The 23253-nt window shown below is 27.6% G+C and overlaps 2 protein-coding genes across 2 annotated transcripts; one reads left to right on the forward strand and one right to left on the reverse strand.

The window, feature by feature from the left end:
* Nucleotides 1–1157: 1157 nt before the first annotated feature.
* On the reverse strand, nucleotides 1158–16149 carry LOC145184820 (zinc finger MYND domain-containing protein 11-like). Its single transcript, XM_090093464.1, has 15 exons — nucleotides 14628–16149; nucleotides 13420–13575; nucleotides 12586–12675; nucleotides 9971–10063; nucleotides 9584–9671; nucleotides 9112–9167; nucleotides 8769–8846; nucleotides 8175–8234; nucleotides 7721–7785; nucleotides 3757–3892; nucleotides 3049–3538; nucleotides 2768–2950; nucleotides 2335–2573; nucleotides 2027–2171; nucleotides 1158–1947 (listed from the first exon to the last, which is right to left on the reverse strand). The coding sequence occupies exons 1-15, from the start codon at nucleotides 14910–14912 to the stop codon at nucleotides 1916–1918; spliced, it is 2196 nt and encodes a 731-aa protein (XP_089949590.1). The 5' UTR covers nucleotides 14913–16149; the 3' UTR covers nucleotides 1158–1915.
* A 4904-nt stretch (nucleotides 16150–21053) lies between these two features.
* On the forward strand, nucleotides 21054–22587 carry LOC149885871 (uncharacterized). Its single transcript, XM_090094225.1, has 3 exons — nucleotides 21054–21280; nucleotides 21920–22112; nucleotides 22301–22587. The coding sequence occupies exons 1-3, from the start codon at nucleotides 21061–21063 to the stop codon at nucleotides 22500–22502; spliced, it is 615 nt and encodes a 204-aa protein (XP_089950351.1). The 5' UTR covers nucleotides 21054–21060; the 3' UTR covers nucleotides 22503–22587.
* Nucleotides 22588–23253: the final 666 nt, after the last annotated feature.

Below are 23253 nucleotides of genomic sequence, written 5' to 3' on the forward strand. Positions count from 1 at the left end.
CTTGTGATAGTATAGTTGACAAATTTCCATTTTCTTTGATATAAGTAAACAAATTGCTAAGCAGCAAGCATAACATCAACATCTTCAAATTCAGGAACTTTTTTGGCAGAATAAATTTGAATATATTTTCAGTAATATTTCGAAATACCAAGATTGTCTTCTAAGAGAGAATTATGAATGTGTGGGTTTAATAAAACCAAATCTAAAACAAAAAAGTTATCTTTGTAATAAATATTTTTTATTTAGCAGGGTGATATCATAATTTATATGCCACGCAAACTACTGATTTTTAAATTTAAAACATATGTAAAATTAGAATGGACACTTTATAATATTAGAAATATGTGATCCTTCAATATATTACTAAGAAAACATACAATGACAGTTTCATGTAACATTATGCTTTGTCTTGCTTCTGAATACGTTGAAATAGCCTTTTAGCAATTTGGTTTCTTGACAATGATGTAAATGAAATATAATACAAAGTTATTTCACTGAAATAATTTTTATGTATATACTTTTATATATTTATTTACATATATCTTTTTAATTGCAATATTCAAATGCTCTGAGTCAATATAACTAAGGGATTTAAATATAAATTAACTAGCACTTGTTGTTAGTTAACATAAATAAAAAACTAAAATTAAGTGTGAAAAAAGTAGGTTGTAGTGACAACTAAAACTTTTCTCATTTTGTCCACCTACTGGCCCACAGTGCAGTAGCGAGAACCAGTTATATTTTTCGTGCTATCAAACTCAATACAAATTACCCTTTTGAAAGCAGCTTATTTTTCAACTTTTTTTTCTCTCCAACGAAACTTTGTAAAAGCAAAAGTTGCTTGTATAATAATTAAAAAATTTTTAAGAAATTTTTGATTTTATTCTGATCTGCTTTCAAAAAAAAAGTGACAATTAACTTTTCTGATAAATACCACATAAGATTCCTAAGCTTTTTGCTTATGGCATTTGATACGGTTGCGTGTCAATGATTAAGAAGCTATCCTATGACCAAGAAGTCATTTAAAACTATATATTTACTGAAGGTTATATTTATTTAATATGCAAAACAATATAACCTTCAAAAAGTCTGAAAATTTATCGACTTAAAATGAGGATAACACATTCGCGACAGTAGCAAGCAAAAACTAAACAAAGTCGCAATTGATTTTTTGTTCATAGAAATAAATACAACTGCACATTTGGGATCAGGATAAATAAGTCCAAATAAAAATATGCTAAATAAAAATAATATAAATCTTTATAAGCAATAAATCATATCATTTACTATGGAAATTACATTATGCCGCCCTAAAAGCAAATCCAGTATAAAAACAAGGTTTTAGAAAGCACTACTGAAAACAGTTAGCTCCTTTCATATATGTAAAAAAAACTACACACCACTATTCTCAAAAGGATATTTAAAAAAGGCATTATATGGATATACTTTATACTAATCATGTACAGGTATCTACACAAGAAAAGATTCAGCATATATATATAATAGAGAATTCTTTAGAAATAGATATTCTGTTTCTATATATATATGTACATCAACTTATCAAATAATAAAAAGGTTATTTTCACGCACCAGCAAACTGAAAAAAATACCTGTCCCATCTACCTACAACAAATAAAAGCTGTTTTTCTCGTTACATTACGTTTTCTCGTAAGCAGCTAAAACCAGTCATTTTAACAGAGTACATGTTATACGAACACGCATAGATTATAAAAATGATCAAATCAGCAGAACAAACACAACATCTTCAAAACGAGGCTGGTTACTCATGGTTTGTAAGATCACTAGAAACTACGTTAAAAACTCCTGATGACTTAATTAACAAAATTCCTGATGACTTAGTTAACAAAACAATTTACTCTTCTACTGCCATTACCAGTATGTAACGAATCAGGTTTCATTTGGGAGGCGCTTGTGGGGCAAAGTTAGCTGTAATCAAAACGACAAAACAATATGTAATATTTCCATCTACAATAATTCTGTAAATATTTTTTAAATTCAAACCTACCTGATGTAAAATTCTGACGCTGTTGACAGGAACGGCATATACTACTTGTTATTTCGCGCGTGCATTGATACCTGTGAGACGACCAATGTATGCGTTGACACTCAGTTGTACAATAGTTCGTGTTCCAGCAGCAATGGTAAAAAGCCTTAAAAAACAGGAAAATGATGAAAAAAAAATGTCAAGGTCAGTATTATGATATTCGAATATTATTCAAAAAATTGAGTTACAAGTCAAAGTTTATTATTATTAAACTTTCATAGTGAATGTTGATCCATTAAACTATATCTAAATTCAATCTTTTTACTGACCTCTTTGGAGCAATTCGAGCACCATGACTTTTTTTTGGTGACAGCTATATGATGATCCGATTCATTTTGATGCAAACGAGCATTTTCTTGAAGCGTTCGTTGCATAAGATCATCGAACTCATGCTTCAGCTTACGGCGATTTTCTTCCAAAGCTCTGCTTTGTTTTAACTCCCAATCCATTTTACACCTGTCAAACGTCCGCTGCATTCCCTTGAGTTTCTCATCTTGTAAAGTGCGTTCTATAATTTTACACATAATAGTTAAAACTAAAAATAAGAAAATAATTCATAAAAAATCAGGAAAAACAGTTTTCTCTTGTTGTTATTATGTTTCTAAGCATAATTAACATAATCTTAGTTTTGTTTTGAGAATTATAGCAAGTTCATTCATTTATCACAAAGTTCGATATTTTTTTCTCAAAATAAAAATTTACCTTTTTCGAGTGCTTCTTGTAAGAGAGATTCTGCATTAGCCCTTTCTTTTGCGATTGCTTCATTCAAACGAATTTTAAAATTCTCTTCATTTCGTTTTTTTTCCTCTTGAACAGCGACTTCAAGTTCGTCTTTTTTTTTCGACAAAATGTTATTCTTCATCTTCTCAATACCCAGCTCGTTTCCTTTATCAAAACAGAAATTTCCAACGTTAAATAAAAGAACTTTTTAAAGAGTGAAAGATCTTCGTCGGAAAAAAAGATGTCAAAAAATCTTTAAAAACCTTTTTCAAGTTCTTCTTGAAATTTCATTGATTTTTGTTTTTCTATAGCAAGATCAAGTCGCACAGATTCCAAATTCGCTTGTGCAGTCTCGTAATCGGATCTAATCTGACTAATAATGTTCTCGTATTTGTTTATTTGGTCTTGTAGTTTTGTTATCATCTTGTAATCATCAGTCATTTTAATTTGTTGAGCAAACTGGTGATCAAGATTCTCATTGCAAAGATCGTTGGGTTTAGTCTCGAATTCATCTAATTTCTCGTTTTCAACACTTTTCAACTTCTTTTTCGTTTCAACTTTAGTGAAGCTGAACTTTTTTTTCGTTTTTGTTTTAGGTAATTGTTCTTCAATGTTTTCGCTGCCGGAATTTACTGAGGTTTTTTTTTTTTTAATACTGGGATTATAAGCTTTTGACACCTGATCCTCGTTATCAACGTCGTCGATCTCTTCCTCAGTGTTATCTGAATCTTCTGAAAAGCATTTACTAAGGTTCTAAAGAAAAAATTTTTAATAATGATATTTAAATTGAATAATATAATAATAATAATATAATAAATAATATGATGTAATAATAAAATAATATATATTATATAAACCAATGAAAAGGAAAAATTTTATAAAATGGAAATATTTTATAAAATTTATTCAACTTTAAAAAAATACTTTTTTCAGCTTTTCACATTGACTAAAAATTTTGTAAAATAATATACCTTGCCATTTTGATATTTTTTGATTAGTTTCATGTAAATACTAAGTTCTTTCTCTGCTTCCACTAAAGCCTTTGATCGCTTTTTGTTCACAGGTTTGTCTTTTAAATCAAGAACATTACGCAGTGGGATCCAGGCTCTTTAGTTAAAAATACAAAAGCGTTTTACAAATTACATTTTAACATAAGACGGTCTATAAAAGTCAGGTTTTATGTTTACAGCCATTCCCAAGAAAACCCTTGAGGTATGAATATATACACATGGTACAATAACTAATTAAAATTTCAATATCTAATTTCCTCTGAGAAAGATATTCCATTTTTAAAATTTTGATGAAAAACAAAAATAAAACATGAGTTTAATCATATGATCAAATAGCAACAATTTTCTTAAGTGAAAATACAACAATTTTGATAAGTGAATGATAAAATGAAGCAAAAACCATCTAAATTTACCATCCACTTCCAGATTAATATTTACTTTTAACTATTCAGAATTTAACTTAAATCAAACACTATTGCATTATTACATTTAAAATTTTAAATCTGGTAAAGATTATCAAAATATGTTTATTGTGCTTGCAAAAATGGTAAATGGGAACTTAAACTATTAATGATTCAAAAAGTGTGTAAAAGTGTACTTTGTAAAAAAGAATTTGGATTTCAGTAATGAAAAGGTTCCAAGAGAAGTTTGTGACAACTGTGAAAAATGGCTTCAAAAATTTAACCAAGGTGAACAAAAAGTTTGATTATCTAGATTGTTTAATTTTGACCCTAACTAGATAAAGCCACACACACACACAAAATTCTATGAATTGTGAGTGTTTATTTTTCAAGATTGGAAAACTAAAGCTGAACGAGCTCCATTCCCACAACTAATTGAAAAAAGATGCAAAAGATATTACAACCATTGGTTGAGGTCTATGTCACTTCTGTAACAAGACAGCTGTACAGCTGGGACAAGACAATAAACCTGGTAAGCATTGGTTGTAATGATTCAATTGGAGCTAAACAGATTGTATCATCAATCATTGTCAGTGAGCAAGGATCACTTCATGATACCATCAGATTTAGCCAAGTCACTGGAGACAAAGTATTTCCAGTAACTCCAGGTAATTGATGTCCATTTTTCATTGAAAAGTCTTGAATTTTAAGTCTCAAAAATCAGATTTTAACATTATCACAGTAACTAATTTAAAAACATTATTTTAGTAAAAAGAATTATTTTTTGATTTGCTTAGAACCATTAAAAGCACACGTCTTTGGGCAATACTCTCAACACTCAATACTCTCAATACCCATGCTTTGGCCAATACAAAAAATGGTAAATGTTCAGCTCAATACTGTACTTTCTAAATCCTAAATGAGGCAACTGAATGTGTAAATAAAAAGATTCACTTCAAAGAATAAATTAAAATGTATATTTGACAAAATCAATCTTATGTATGACAGTACTACAGTTGATTGATAGACAGTACTGCAATAAGAATGTATTAAGAGCAATAAGATTTTAGCTTGCAAATGATGGCCTACTAGTAGGTTATCTTGTTATCTCCAAACAAAACATGAATTTTTTGAAAATAAATGTGAAATTGAAGAACCACCTCAAAAAAAGTTTGAAAAAATCATTTCATCATTCTTCAAGAAAGAATCAGACACAACCATTACAATCTTGGTATGGTTAAGATGTCAGGTACATTTCCTGCTGAAAAATGTCTTGGCATTCTTAAAAATTATTTGGCTAAATTTGGTCTGGACGTTGTAACTTCAATTGTTTGTGCAATAACAGATTGTCCTTCAGTAATGAAAAAAATTCGCTGATTGTCTACTTTGGAACATCAGCTTTGGTTTGCTCATGCCCTCCAGCTTGCAATGTGCAATGTACTTTGTTCTCCCATAATATTTAGATAAATATAAAAAAAACTTACATTAAAACAAACATAACTGTTCCTGATATGGAAGAGGAAAACACAGATTTTGGTGATGATGGTGATGAAAATATTTCACTAGCCAACTTATTTAGAAAAAATCCTATTAAAAATGAAGTCTTGCAGAAAAATGGGAAAAAAGATCTCACATTAACAAGAGACTGCTAGGCATGATAGAATTCCATATTAGCCACGATTGATTGGTTCCTTTTCTTGCAAAAAGAAGTTAGCAAAGTTCTAGTTGACCTGTTAATTGAGAAAAATTTACCAGAGGAAAATTTTATTCTTCTTGAACAGGTTCTGTTTGCTTTAAAACCATTAAAATTAGGTGTTAAAGCATTGTTTCTTCAAGATTTGACACAGCTTTCTGCTGATACCATTTTTCATTTCATATTTACTCAGTTAGAAACTTATCAGTCCAGATTTTCAATACAATTAGCAACAGCAATTAAAAAACAAGTCATGGAAAGGCAACAACAGGATCTAGTCAGCTTGCTAGGTTTTCTCCATGGTCTCAAATGCTTAAAAAAAACAAGATGATTTGTTTCCAATCCCTTCAAAAAAGTAATGCAAAAAAAGGCAAAAGAACTCCACCGACTGTTTCCAAACCAAAGTAATTATGATAATATATATCAAGTAGTTGAAGATCAAAATACAAAGATTGTACAAGAAAAAACAATTACAGGAATATTGGAAAACCTCATACAACCTGTGTAACCTTCATACAACCTGTGTAACCAGCAAGAAAATGACAAATATTTCATCGTTCATTGACAAAGAGTTCAATTTTTTTGAAGCAGCAGAGATTTGAATTCCAAATCTAGAGTTACTCTACAATACCCTGCTGATCACTCCACCAACTTCTGTGGAGCTTTTTCTGTTGCTGGATTATTTATTACAAAGCTACATAGTCAAATAAGTAATAAATCTATTGATGCCCTTTGCTTTCTTAGAGCATACTATACTCAAAAAGGAAAAATAAATGCATAAATTTGTTTAAAAATTTTTTCTCATTTTTTTCCCAGGATCCTGGTTTTTAAAAATAACCAGGGAATTCAGAAATGTGTTGTAATGTATCCCAGGAAATTGATGAAATATCCAACCCTCAAAACCTCAAAATTACTGACAACTCTGATGGCATGGGACACAGGGTTCAAGTATAAACTGAGCATTGAAATTGCAGAAGAAAATCCAGAATTCTACAAGAACATTAAGGCTGAATTTGATCAGCACAAACAATGTGAGGTTCATCATTTTATGTGATCAGCACAAACAATGTGAATCATTTTATGTGATCAGAAAGTTTCCAAGCTTTTTGTGTGGAATCCAATTCAAGTATGAAAAGCTAAATGCTTAAAGTTTGTGGCTCAAATTCAAGCAAACAAATCTCATGCCATTGACTGAGAAAATCTTTCCACCAAAGGAATATCTAGAATCACAACAAATTCACAGAATTCTCAAATGCTTATTATATACTCAAATGCTTATTATATACTCAAATGCTTATTATATACTCAAATGCTTATTATATACTCAAATGCTTATTATATACTCAAATGCTTATTATATACTCAAATGCTTATTACATACTCAAATGCTTATTATATACTCAAATGCTTACTATATACGCAGACTTTTCATATAAAAATCCATCTACTGTTTATATCATTTAATAGAACTATTTTTTTTTTTGCACTTTTAACTTTCTTGTAACTTTGACTTTCATGTGACATTTTTAATGAAAAATTTATGGTTAAAGAAAAAATTTCCTAGTTGAAGCTTGCTAATTAAAAATTTTCATTAAAATCTTAAAAATTGAATCTCTCTCTCTCAAACCTAAAAGATTTTGATATTTTTCATAGTTTTCATTTGGGTCTGGGTACTAGCCAGAGCAATAACAATAATTTTGTGTGATGTAAGCAAAGCCATATACTATTCAAATGAAGAAAAAAGACTGAATATTGAATAGAAGAAAAATTTAATTGCTCATAACTTTTAACAAACTTTAGATGGAAAAATAAAGCAAAACTATCAACTCACCTCTGGTAAGGTGATCCAAAAAAACGAACATCGATGCTACTTCCATCATCACTTTCTTGTAGGACCTTTAAGCAACAAGAGCTTGATAAACCTTCAATACTTTAGTTTGTTTTGGACAATGGATTTTAGGAATTGAAATGAGAAAATAAAAATTGCAGTTCATACTACAATATGCTTGAGCAAACTTTTTTTCTTTCATTTGATAATGGGTTTAATTTCTAACTTATACACAATCTTTTGTTCTGATTCAAATTTATACACAATGTTTTGTTTTAATATATTGAGGCAACTATTATTTATCATCAAGATGAGGCATAAACAATTTTAATATTTTTAACAAGCAAAGAAGATATCTTGTGTAGCTGTTTCAAAAAAGCAAATGTTAAAAATGATTCATATGCAAAGCATCTTGACAGAATTTGAAAATTAATTTGAGACAATAAAAAAAAATTACCTTAGCAGGCCAGTGTGGATCGCTGCCAAGTTTTGCATATACAATTTTGTGAGGAATTTTCTAAAAAAATAAGTCTTTTATGTTTTTTATCAGTCTAAAGATTGTTCAAATAACAATATAAAATAGTTTTTAAAACACAAGTACCCTAAAATTCTTCCCACAACATTTTTATTTGTGCTAATAGCAATTCTTTTATTAAAAAATCCATAAAAGTTAATAAACTTAATTTCTCTTTTTTTTTTGTTCTTTACAATTTGAAGAAACTGAACATTTTTTAAAATCCAAGGAAAAATAACCATAATTTAAAAATGGCTGTTAACATATTTTGTTGTTTTAAAAGGTGTGCAAAACAAACCTAAATGTGAAACATGTAAGTTGTAACCAAGCTTGGTAGAGAACCCTCTATGTCTATATATGTATACAATATCTAGTTAAAATAAAATAGTAAGACACTTCAAATTAAAAGATGATGCGTACATGCTAGTAGAAGTGCACCATGAATATGTTGTGTGGTTAGTTGTTTTTAAAGAAACTGAATGATAGGACCACAAGCTGTGACACATTTAAAGAAACTGAAAGAGAAATATTACTCACACATGGACGTGAATACCAGTGTGTTGGACGCTCATTGGACATAATATAGCAATCAGAGCAGATATCAATTTGACTCAGCTAAACCCATGAACAAAAAAAGAAACAAACTATTACCAATAATAACAAAGCATAATACCAATAAACAGAGCATAATTATTATAATTATGCAAAATCAATGGTAGAGGTGTTAAGGAAGTAAATAATATGACACAAATATATTTATGATGATGGCTTTTAAAAAATTCAATGAAGAACCAATTTTCTTCTTCTTTTGCTTCGAAAATTTAAGTGATGAAGATTGTAAAATTGCATGTTTATTTGAAAGTTAAATTTAAAAAAACACCTCATTTTGACCATCAAGCACAACAACTCGAGCCAATGTGGCAAGCTTATGGTCACCTGCAACATCATAATAATATTAAAATCTGCTATTAAACTACAAAGATAAAAAAAAATACATTACAAATATTTAGAAGATATAAAATGATTAACTAAAGACTTGCAAACAATAAATTTAAAACAATCAAAAATGGGAAAAGACCAGGCTGTAGAAAATTTTTTGGGAACTTTAACACAACTTAAGAAAAATAAAATTATCATCTAAAATTTATTACATAAGAATATTGTGACGTTCAATATAGCAAAAATACTTAATACATTTATTTAAAAAATTACTTATTAATTTATTTATTGAATTAAAACAGCAAAAAATAAACAAAAAAAATAAAACCTCAACCAATTACAAAATAATTTTCATATACAAAAAATCAATACAAAATCATATACATTGATATACAATAAATAAACTTGTTTACCTCCATAGAAAATAACAGCATTATGAAACAACCATTCTATCTCATAATGAAATTTTGCTAAGCTATCAAATTCTTTTTTCTTTACTCTCTAAAAAATAAAAAACATTTTAAAAAATGTAAGATTTGTATGTGTAAAAAAAGATTCTATTTTCAATCAAAAGAAAAGTAAAAGCAAAATTTAAAACTTTGCAAAACATAAAATTCCTCTTTCTAAAGAAAATGATTTGATGTGCTTTATTTTAATTTCATAGAATATATTTTATCATTTTAATTCAAATGTTAGGATAACAAGATGACTGCTGTTGTTAAAAATGCTTCAGAAAAAATATTGACAGACAAACCAAGAGTATAAACATTTTTACAAGTAAAAAAGACTTCAGCTCTAACCTTTTCAAGATCTAGCAAATCAGTTTCTTTATAAATAAAAAGCTTGTATGTAGGTTCTTCTTCTTCGGTTGGAATTTTCCATAATTCTTCACACTAAAACAGCAAATGCTAAATTCTTTTCTACCAAATTTTTTTAAATGTTTTATAAATTGGGTATAAATATGATCTTATAAAGTCTAAAAATAAGAGTTTTTTTGTAAAATGATTTGTATTACAGATTTGCACAATATTATTTGCTTTTAATGAGACTAAACTTCGCTAAGTGTTAAATTTTTTGTTTCTTCTTTCATTATTATATCTTATTTTCATTTAGCATATTGTTCATTAAATTTACAGTTTACAGAGCCTTAAGTCAACAAGAAGGGGCATCTGTTAAAAAACAACTTGACAATTATTTGCTTGATTTGAAGATTTCAACTGAGCAATTAGATTTCAATGACAGCATTTATTATTTATTTCAATTACAGCAATTAACTAAGCAACCTGACTACTTGTTGCAGATAGCAAGATTTGCATCCTCGCATCCTCCTGCTCATGTGTTTGGTGGGGAAATGGAGGGAATTATTACATAAAAACTGCTAAAAAAAATGAACTAAAAATACCACTTGAGGTTTATTGCAACTTTAATCTTAGGCAAAAATAGTCTGCCAAAAAAGTTCAACTTGTCAATCTTACAAAAAGACTCTTCAGATATCACATAACCTAATTTTAACTTTCCTAATCAGTTTCAATGACCTTTATTGTGTTACATTCAATGGCAATGAAGAACTTCTAAACTGGCTTAAAAAAGTGATTTTTTCTGATGAAAAATTGAAGGAATGCTGGGAAAAAATAGTGAATAAAGAACAGAAATATGATTATAAATCAATTAGATGCATAAAACAAACTTTGTAACTACATTTTGCATGTAGAAAAAGCCAGAAGAAGTTTTTTTATATTTAACATGTAAGAACAAAGTATTTTTGAAATTTAATTTTGAAATTTTAAAACCTCACTGATTTTCAATTTTATTTTGTTTTTTCTTATAAATATAAAATAATATGAAAGTTTTATTCATGTTAAATTTATTCAAATCAACAGAAGGTCAGAAAAATGTAAGATTTCTGTGATTTAGATAAAAGTGGCTAAAACTAAAATTGCGTAAGAACATAAGATAAGAAGAAAATAGATTTTTTTTAAAATTTGACAGGAATTTGTGCATTTAAATTCATAAAACTATTCTAAGGTGTCAGTGTTAAATATGGTCTTTATCTCACACATGATTGTTATTGTGCAGATCTGTTTAAATTTGAAAAAAAAAAGTTAATTTAAAAAAAAAAGGTTCATTAATATTGATAGAAAAATGCTTAAAAAATCTTATGTACTTTATAAGTTAAAGAAAGTTCGAAATCTGGTTATCAAATATTATACAATATCTCAAACAATTACAAGAAAAAGTAACTACCAGTATCTAAAATTGATATACCTAATTGAACTACAAAGTTAACTACAAGTTTAAATCACAAATTTTGCAAAACATTCATAAAAAATATTTTTTCTTAAAAGTTTTTAAGAAATACATTAGCTGTGATACTGTTCCCTTTTTTAAGAAAAAAAACTTTTTTTTAAGAAATATTTTCTTATTAATGCACCAGCTTTTTGTTGACAGACCATTAACAATTCAATAAAACTTTTATTAAACAGATGAAAGGATAAAACTTTTAAAAGGAAATTCCACTTGAATATATATATATATATATATATATATATATATATATATATATATATATATATATATATATATATATATATATATATATATATATATATATATATATATATATATATATATATATATATATATATATATATTAGACATGTCCAAAAAACAACTTTTTTTAAAAATGTCTGAGCACAGCCGCTAAATGTGTTCTTTGTAATAAATTAATACTAAATTTAAAAAATTTTTGAATAAAAAAAATTTTTAGGGGTTGCTCAAGACCCTTAAACATCAGACAAGTCCCTAATATTTTGAAAAAAAAAAGTTTTTTAAAACCATATCATGTTGGGTCTCAAAAGAAGTGAAATTTTATAAAAATTTCAAAAATATTAACTATTTTATATAAAAATTACCAGTTCAAATTTTATGAATTAAAAACTATCGTTTTTTAACAAAAAATAAAAAAGTGCATATTTTTAAAGTTTTTTTTAATAAACTTTTTAATTTGTGTTTTTTATAAACTTTTTTTATTATTTTTGAAATTTTTATAAAATTTCACTTCTTTTGAGACCCAACATGATATGGTTTTAAAAAACTTTTTTTTTCAAAATATTAGGGACTCGTCTGATGTTTAAGGGTCTTGAGCGACCCCTAAAAATTTTTTTTATTCAAAAATTTTTTAAATTTAGTATTAATTTATTACATAGAACACATTTAGCAGCTGTGCTCAGACATTTTTTAAAAAAGTTGTTTTTTGGACATGTCTAATATATATATATATATATATATATATATATATATATATATATATATATATATATATATATATATATATATATATATATATATATATATATATATATATATATATATATATATATAACAACATATATATAAACAAATGTTATAAACATACCTTACTCTTCATTCGTCTAACTGTATATTTTAGCATCATTGATAATTCATTCAGCTCCTTCTTTCCATACTGTTTAGTGGATTGTAAGTCCTAAAAAAAAAAAACTGGTTCAAAGATAAGGATTTCATCAGTAAGCACTCTCAATTTAAAAGTTTGAAGAAAAAATTATGATTATGAAATTACAATTACCATTTATAAATGCTACATCATAATTTATACAAACTTACAATGAACAAAATGTTAAATTTATAATTATCCAGCACCCAAGCTAGTTAAATTAAAAGTCTTCAAAAGAATCAAATGCTAAATTTTAAATGAAATAAAAAATGTTAAGAATATCAACGTAACAGAAGATATTTTGTTGATATTTTCTAACAACTTTTTTGACAAAGATTTTTGAACATTTTTTTACCTTAGGCTGTTTTGCTTAAAGAAAGCTTTTTTTAAGATCACATTTTTAATTTTTAACTAAAATCACATTTTGGAAAGAAAGATAAAGTTATTTTTAAAAAAACTTATTAAAAATTATCTTTAATAAAAGAATTTCTCATTTCATAGTTGACCTATGTAGTTTAAGTGTTTCTTTTCATACTCATGCTATTAATAAATATGTATCCCATCAAATAACTAGAAATAAAAGTAAAAAATCCAAATGCCTGACTCAGAGCTAAGGTAGCTTGTAAAGTTATAAATATAAAGCCATTTTAGCATTGTAATATTTATTCCAAAAATATTTCTACCACCAAATTCACGTAATAAGAATAATAAAAAAAAACCAATAGCAGTTTTTTTTTTTTTTAGTTTTTTATTCTAATTTTTACATAATGAGTTTACCTTACAACAGTAGCATATAAACTCTTCGCTAAAATCTTCTGATGTTGATTCAGCGCACTTTTTATGAATAACTCGTGGGCAATTAGAGCACAAATAAACCTCTCCTTCTCTATGACATACCCAACAATACCAATCATGAGCATCATCTTTATAGTTCTAAATGAAATGGGATAGACACTGAGCATTTAAACTTACTGTTTGCAAAACAAAAAATGTAATGAAACATTTCTAGTCAGAGGTTTTATTTTCCAAGGACTATTTGATTCCAGCAAATGTGTAATACAATACTAAGAATTAACACAGAAAACAGCATTTGACAGAATATGATAATAATATTAATAATTGACCAATATTAGTGTTAAATTTACTTTTAAAAGGGTTGATAACATTTTTTTAATTTACAGAACAAAAAAAATTTTTGGAAGTAAAATACTACTACTAAAATTTATGAAAAAATTTTAACTTAAAGCAGAAATTAAAGCATGTTTAACATGAAACACTGATAATTTACATGTTTAAAAATTTTTTTATTTCTTATAATACATATATATTAAAAAAAAAAAGCTTTATTTTTGATTTCAGGTTCTTTAAAGAGAAAAATTGTTCACAGGCAACAAAATTCCATCAAACTTTTTGCATTCTTATTTTCATATTCAATAAAATTATTCAAAAAATGTCTTATAGTTACTATTTGCCTATTAATAAAATTCTACATTGCTCTTTTTTAAATTAATGTAAGGACTTAAATACTTTAAAAATGTAGTAAATGTTTTATGTAAAATGGAAATGTAGATTTAATAATAATAATGCTAACAACAAAACAATTACCAAACTTTTATTACTTATTATTATTACTTAGCTAATTAAAGTCAAGAACAACTTTTTATTTTGAGTAACAGTGTTTTTCAAAACTTTAAAACCTAAAGTTACAAGTTAGTAAGTATAGCATCTTTACAGAAGGCTCTTCAAACTTTATCTCTCCCCATCAAAACATTCTCTAAAAAATTTTCCTTTTTATATTAAGATGCACATTTTGTCAACCACTTTTATTTGTTATGATGTTTATAAGGGAAATTTATTTATTTTGAAATTAACCAAATATCTCTATTTGTACCAAATATTTTATGCATAAATTTATAAGCTAAAATATCTCAGGAAGTATTGCAAATAATCTATTTTATAAATCGATGTTATTTGAAACTATTTACCTCATAAAATGTTTTATTACTTGGTATTCTAAAAGATGCGGTGGGAACTTTATTCATAGTTGTCCCTCTGTTATACCCAGATTCTATTATCAACCCATCATCAACCGAACATTTTAGTTGCAATTCAACCCTTGAACGTGTTACTTGCACTTTATCAATCGTTAAAGCTTTGAAAATTCTTTCAAATATGGGACTTTGCTTTTGTTCACAAATCTTTTTGATTGCTGAATGCAACTTGCGGGCAATACGTGGATCTGAGGACCTTCTTACCTCTGGACGAGCCATATAAACATAAGCAGAAGCTGATCTTACTAAAAATTAGTAAGACATGCTATATTTACTAAAGCATATTAATTACAAATATATACGTATCTCTCAATATTTTTTGTTCGAAGCTAAAAAAATCTTAAAATTTAAATTTTTTTTAGAAATGCGACGAGATGCCGAATTTGTTTTAAATATTTCGGAAGTGATTTTAACAAGAGTCCATTGATCCAAGACAGCGCACAGTGAATCGCCTTCAACAAGTTAGGATGACAAAAACATTTTGTTCAACGATTTGATTGTTATGGATGTGATCAATAATATTTTAGTGTTATATTAATTAGCTGTTGATTTTTTGATTTTTTTTTTAATTTTTGGGACTTTTATATATAAAGATTAAATACAGAATTAAAAGTTTTTATTTAGCTTTAGAAGTGCATAAAACAAAAAATAATAATAATAATTTAACTCATAATTGTCTTATAAAAGTTTCCCTTACAAGAGAAAATTAAAAAGTGTATGTATTTTCTAACTTAAATTGAGGTGCTAATGCAAAGTTAGCAAATATTATATACTCATTTATCATCGGATAAATTGTTGTCATATTCACACCCCGACGAAGCGGATCCTAGCTTCAGCTTCTTATTTAAATTTCATGTTTGCATCCTCTACCCAGCTTTTATTTTCAATTTGAAACTCTCCATCATCGTATGGGCTGCAGACCACTTTATGGAGAATTTTGATGACATACATGAAAATTTGATTGCAACGACCTCTCTGATTTTAAAGTCTTTTAAACGAGAACTTCTTTTTTCTTGCATATGTTTTCCTCATTATTAAAAAAGAACGCACCCGGTCCGAAAAAAATTAAATCACAAAAAATCGAGGATTGATATGGTGATAAATTATATACAATTGTAACAACTGAAGACGTTCGCTATACAATCTTAAAAAAATTGGCTTGGATACATGTAAAAATACAAACACATCCTACGTTGAAAAATTAGCCTGAATACATGTAAAAGTACAAAAAGCATCCTACGTTGTAAAATTAAATGGTAATGAAAGCGCTGTAAAATTGCAAATAAAGTTTTCTCTTAAATGAAATAATATTTTAACGTCACTTTAACTGTAGACGACTCATCGCTCTGGAATGTTTGCTTCAAGTTCTTGCTAATAAGAGATTGTTCATGTGAAAATATCACCAATTAGTCGATTCTTTTGTCCACCTAGCTCGTATAAAGCGATTGCACTGTGCGGCGTTATAAAATCTATATTTTTCTAATGAAGTTTTCATTTAATTCGAAGTTTGTCTTATCGAGGCATGATTGTAATTAGAGATTCATAAACTTTAAAGGGAAAGTACGCAAATTGCATAATGATACTCAAAACTCAAGAACCAAGTGTTTGTTTTTTTTTTCCAATCGCTTGTTTTTAATAAACAAATTTTAAAACGGAGCGTACGAATTTTTATGACGACACCAACACAATGAAGTGGTTTGCTAAATATTTTATTAATTACAACAGAAGTCTTTTTTTTACATGTCAAACGATATTTAAATTATAATCTTCGTTTAAGCAAAGCCTTAGCTGACAGAAATAAAGGCCAAGAATGGAAAAGCGTTTTATTATTCGCCGAATGAACTCTTTTTAAACCATGGTAGTAGAAAGGGGCAATGACTAATTTCTCGTTTTGTCGTTGCGCGTTTCTTCGTATAATGCAAAAGATAATTTGTCTTAGAAGCCAACACAATATTATAAATCACAAATAATTAACAAATCTTAACAATATATACAAAAATACAAACAAAATACCATAGTTACGGTATATATTTTGATTTAGACATGGATTGTCATGGTATAAGCGATTTGGAAGTTACTGTACCATTCATTTAATAAGATTTAAAAGATTAAAAAAAAGAAGAAGATTAAAATTGAAGGAAAAAAAAAAAAAAAATTGAAAGATTAAAAATTGAAATTGATTGACATTTTCTGTGTTTTAAAGCGAGATTTTTATCGTAGCGAAGGTTTGTTTTAAGCATGGACCTATAAGAGATGGATGTGCAACCTATTGTTTTTTTTGCGAACCAGGCTCGATGCGCATAGTTACAAATTTTTTGTTTTAAACAATAGAAATTAAATTATATTAAAGTCTGTCGGATTCGTCGAAAGTTTTGGGTTTTGTCTAAACAGTCACATCAACTTCTTTTTAGTTATTCAAAATAACAGCAATAGAACCAAGTTTTAAAGCTTAATTTTGTATAGCTAGACATTCTTAATATTTTAAGAAATAACGCTGATGATAATATAGAAATTGAGATCATTTACTTAACTACTTTAATACATGTATAACTAGAGATATAATTAATAATACAAAATATCAACTAGTTTTGTAGCAACCAAGATGGTTTCATGTCCAGGGAGCTATTATATTGCTGTAGACTTCCAGTTTATGAATGTTATAGAACTTTCTATATTTATGTTTAACAATAGAAATATATACAATTAAGGATAAATAAGTTATACATAAAATGAATGTAAATACAACAAAGAAAAAAGTAATTTGTCACAGTTTTAAAGAATTTAGCAAAGCCAATTTATGGCAAACCGCAAGAATAATTAAGTATTTAACATTAAAATAATAACATTTACCAGCTATATATAAACTAATTTTTACTTGACAAAAACAAATGGGCTATTATGTGCTTTTTATGATAAATGAAGTAATATATTAAATACGAAAAACGAAAACATGAATTATCTGGCCGCATTTTGCAATATAATTATAAATTTGAATAACTTTTTAAAAGGTTTTGCTTTATCAAATGAATTATAAAAAAGCCCATTAGAAAATACACCTATTAAAAAATAATGCTTAGTGGAATTAATTATTATGGAGTTTTCAGAGTAGTCGAGGCAAAAAATGGCGATATATCGGAAAAAATGCACAAAATTAAGGCTGGTGAATGAAGGACCAAGGAGTTGAATGAAACCAGACCTTGACAAAAAAATTTATTTAAGCTTTTTTATATTTCGCTATACTTTTTTTAATCATTTTAAAATTATTCTTACAGGTCTATTTTATTATTGACGAAACTTTGTTTACACGAAAAAAGTTCCCAAATTTATAAATGTTTATCTTGGAAAAATGATGAAAATCTGTTTGTGCCGACAACTCATTTCCTTTACCTTGGTGTAATTTGTTTAGTAATTTGTCAACGCGTGAAGTAGTTACTTTATCCTGAACAGCCTTATTAAACAAATGCTATAAGAGTTTAAACTAATACCACGTGATCAGAGTTTCTGTTTTAAAACTAAGGGCAGGCATTTTAATGGATTTTTTTGTTGACGGGTGAAAATTTAGAGTTTATCGGAAACTCGCATGGCTCACTGATTTTTGCGGCCTCTTTGATGTAAAACAATAGGTTGCACGTACATCTCTTATAGGTCCATGTTTTAAGTGACAAATACCACATCAAAAGTTAATCTGGTGGAACGATTAGAAGAGTTCTTTAATTTTGTAGCTTTTATGCATTTTTGCGTGTTTTATTTTTTACTCGAAGTTTAACAACATGAAAAAAAAACTAATTAAAGGTCTTCTCAAGAACGTTGTGAATTAAAATTCAAGACACCTATTTTAATTTATCTTATCATTTGGGTTTTACGCGAATGTACCATACTTGCAATTTGTTGGTGAAGCTACGTTAGAAAAAAAAATGATCACATTTTAAAAAGAATCAAAAGGGCTTCTGATGTCAGGCCTTAGATGGAAAGAAAAGGGAGCCTAAATTTTCCCAGTGTGTGGATGGAAATGATTTTGGAAGCTGCAAATTAAATGAATCAATTACAAAACAGATTTTCTTTTCAAACCATTTTTTTAACATAAAAAAAACCCTTAAGGAAAATTTTACTTTTACATAAATTTTTAACAAAAATTTGCTTAAGAAAATTCTAAAAAAAGCAAAATGAAAACAACTTTGTTGACAAGTTTTTGTTAATGTTATTTATATATCACATATGATACTGACATTATGAGCATAAGAAATGATCAGAGTAAACCACACTAATTTTTTATTTGCCATCTTGTCAAAACTCGCGTTTTCAGAATGATTAGAGGAGCTTTTATCATCATAATTATCAGTGAACTACAAAACTACAGTGCTGATCGTTTTTTCTGCTGCTGATGATGTTGTAGGTTTTGACTAAAGATTTTTGTAGCACATTAACTAATCTTGAGGCAACCACAAACAACAATCCACCACGTTGCAGGCCAATGCTTACTGTAAGTGCTTAGCACATATGAATTAAAACGCAAAAAAGATTGCTATTCAGAATTCTATCGTGTTATTACTTCTTTGCCTTCATATGTGAAACATCGAAGGATGTAAGCAAGTAGCTCAATATATGTATATATTCAATGTGTTATATGTATATATTCAATGTGTTATATGTATATATTCAATGTCTTATATGTATATACTTCAGTGTTTTATGCTGGAGTCAAATGTTTACCTCGAAAGGATAAATAAATTAAATACTCCATTAAAAAATGTGTTTGTATAGTTACACCACCTTTAAAAAAACAACTCTGTTATTGCAAATTTTATCAGAGTTTCTTGTGTTTCTCTCCTAAAACACAAAATAAAGAAATAATAAATTAATCAGGTTTGCGTGGTGTTAGAAACCACGTATACTTGGATAGAATCAAGCTTGGGAGATATTTTTTTAAAAAGGCGTTGCCAAAGATTTAGTTCTGTTATATTCAAGGGATAAGCAATTTGAAGCAATGCAGCAGCAAAAACTGTGAATAACTTAATTGCATAAAATTAAAAATAGTAAAGGGAATGATACAGCAAATCAAAGAATACTATAATATCTATTACTAATAATATCCTTAAAATGATTTGCACATCTGCATATCTTGGTAATAAAGCTTCAGAAGATAATTGATTAGCACTAGGATAACCAGTCAGTCATATTTATGAACAATTAATGATGGTGTTCTTTGAAGGCTAGACATAGTGGATATTCTGGAAGAAGCTTTATTGAAATTTTTATCGTAAGCGGATTGCTTGTTTGTTTTTTTTCTACATGTAAATAGTTATCTTTTCTTAATATTTTTACAGAAATTGTTATTTTGTTTTTTACTAGAGACTTATAATGAATTTTTACAATTGCTAAACTATTATATATTTATAAAATAACGATAAAAAAATACCAAGTTATATTTTTTGTGTCTCTGATTGTGTCACAAACCCAATAAATTACAACTAATTTGATGAGATTCACCTTAGTGTTATAGAAATTAGCATGCAAAACAATCACATTTACAGTATTTATTGATTCATAAAACTTTTTTTTTAGAATCCGCAGGTGGCCACTCAACTTTAAAAAATCATTTGTTCGAGAAAGATTTTTTTTTTCTTTGAAAGTTTTGAATGTCACTGGATCGCTATTAAATTCAATGTGGCAATAAAAACTTAGATTTCAATTAGCCTTTTAAATTTTGTGTTTATATTATTCAGTTAAAAGTTTAAAAAGAAACTTTCTAAACGCGAATCCGAAAAAAGGACCTAAAGCGTGCCACTCGTGCTAAGTTGTCGTTTAACAGGCTGAATCGTTTAGAGATTATAAGTTTGTAATACTGCGATTATTTAATCTTAAGTCATTGCGTGTTTGAGTACATGTTTAAATAAACAAATTTTGGTCGAACGTTAAAGGAAGAAAAAGATCAGATGAACACTATACTCGGATTACAAATGCAAAGGCAATTTCAAAAAAAAAAAAAAAAAAAATTTTCACAACAGATTATTATGGCTAATCATTAATAAAACTTTCCTTTAAAAATTAAATGCGACGATGAAATGATTGATTGTTTAATCGGTAAAAATGACGTCTTTCTAATATATCTTACCCCACCCCTGTCTTGAGAAAAATTTGTTACACTTTTATAGAAACTGTTTTGTAAACATTCAGACAGATCAAAGAGATATAGTATCGATTGCTGGTAGAAGAATATGCAGAACTCTTTGATTGAATCATATTCCCAAAATGATGGGAGCCATGAATAAAATTCTTTATAAAATAAGTAAAAAAGTATGTTTTGTGTAAAAAGATCGCGATGTAAAATTTTTTGACTTTAGTTGATTTTTATTTAGGAACTATTAAAATGACGTCAACTGTTTTCCTCTGTACAGCGTTTTGTTCTGCTTACTTCAGGTTCATCTCCACTTCGCTATATCAAAAAGAAGAATTCAATGAAGTAGCATACGTCAATAAAAGTTATGCATCGTATTCATGCAAGCGAAATAACACAAAAGAGACGGTGCGAACAGCTAATTTACTGAATTCTCTAATACAAGCTACTTCCTCCCCTTTGATATGTTCTGGTACGTATAAAAGTGTTAGCTTGAGTAAGCTTACTTTACAATAAATCAGCGTACTAAAATCATGTCTAGTTAATCGAATAGTCGCGTTTATATGAGCTGATTCTAAAAAACGAATGTTTGCAAAATACGTCAAAAATCGAGATTTATTTTCAGCTGTGTATTACATTGTTTTGGCTTTCTCTTACGGTAGGAAAAAAGGGGAACTGAGTTATAATGGTTTTAAATAATTCTACGCATAGCAGTTAAAAGAGATTATAAAAACAGATGTATGCAGTTCTTTATAACTGCGTAACTATCGTTTGTATTCTTTATAATTAATCACTAGTGTAGTTATTTAATAAAGAAAAAATTACTATTAAAATATAGATTACAATATAAACGCGTCAGAAATGGTCCCCAAAAGTGCACATATAAACTTTATTTGTCTTCACACAATATCCAAAAACGCATACAAAGTTATTTCATTATATTCCATAACAAATTGTCTTTACACTTCAAAGTTGTTAAAACTAAAACATGTTAACAAAACATATAAAAAAAAGCATGTGTAAACTAAACGGTTAAGTTAATTGTTTGCTGACAAAATATGGCAATCAAAAGGTCACTCTCAGCTTTAATATATATTTTTTCAATTACCAGGAAAACTCCAGCGTCGAAAAAAGAGAGAAACCTCGTCAACTTGGACAACACCATACGGTCTTCCCAACGGAACACGAATTGTGTTCTGTCATAACTTCAACGATTGTTGTACAAAAAAGAAAACGTTGAATGCTGAAGGTACTCTTTACAACTTATGCAGAAAATGTATCCATTTAGTAATATTGCCTGTTAGGTAAGAGTGTAAAAAAAAATCTTATAAGTGCTGTTTTATTTTAGTCGTAATTAACTGATGACGTTTTTATCTTATTTGTTGTCTACTATTGTTTAAGAAATATGGAAGTAGCACATACTATCAGAACGTATTTCTTTTTTAAGAAAAATGGTTAAAATTAACTATGTACAAATTTTTAACCTTTTTAGTTATTCTCCTCGTTACCATTACCATGTGACTTGCCAAGACGAGGATTATTCTGAAAGCTGTTTTGGAGGTGAAGGAGATTGCACAATCAGCGTTGTTAAAAAAACAGTTATCTTCAATGCAAGTCAAGAATTCAACCTAACATTTGGGCATTCATGTTCATGCGAAATTCGGAAGGATTCCATTTTTTCAAATTACATATAATTTAACTTTTTGTTTGATTGTATCTATTCACTATTACGCAAAAATATTTTAGCAATGACAACATTTGATTTTAAACACCATAAATATTTTAGCCACCACCAGATACAGTCAACTGTTCAAATATTACTTCCTCAAGCATTGCAATGCACAGTATTTAATTTTATTTAAGAAAGACTGAACTTAGTTTTGTTTGTTTGTGGAAAATCTCTTTACAGTCGACAAACACAAAAAATGAAATTATAAAAAAATACTATATGGAGAAGCATTTGACTACAATACTTGGGAACCTGAGTCTTACAATAAGTTTTTTTAAATATTTTAGTAAAGTTAACGTTATGATTTTTATGACTAAAAACGATTTATCTTCATGATTCCTGTACCTATTAGCACCTTTATTTTTTATTTAAATTTAGTTTAACTAAACTTTTTTGATATTGGGAGCTTATTGTTTCAAATTAAATTTGAAAGAAAAAAAGGATTTTCATAGTTTTTTGGAAAATATTTTGAGGAATGTTCTTCTTAGACAATTTATATCTTCGTTATCATCTTCATCGTCATCTTAATTATCATCTTCATCATCATTAAAAACAATAGCTAATGAGTGGCTTCAAAATTTGTTCTTTCAGCATCAATTAACCAGATGCTAAAGCCAATCTTTTTTTTAGATAATTAATTCATTCCACCTACATCTACTGGTGAATTTAATGCATAGACTTCGACGGATTTAAAAATTGTAATGGATGAACTTTCC

The sequence above is a fragment of the Hydra viridissima genome, unplaced genomic scaffold, assembly GCF_058129835.1.
Source record: "Hydra viridissima isolate aposymbiotic clone 2 unplaced genomic scaffold, HvirCarnegie_v1 scaffold_7, whole genome shotgun sequence".
Taxonomy (NCBI): Eukaryota; Metazoa; Cnidaria; class Hydrozoa; order Anthoathecata; family Hydridae; genus Hydra; species Hydra viridissima.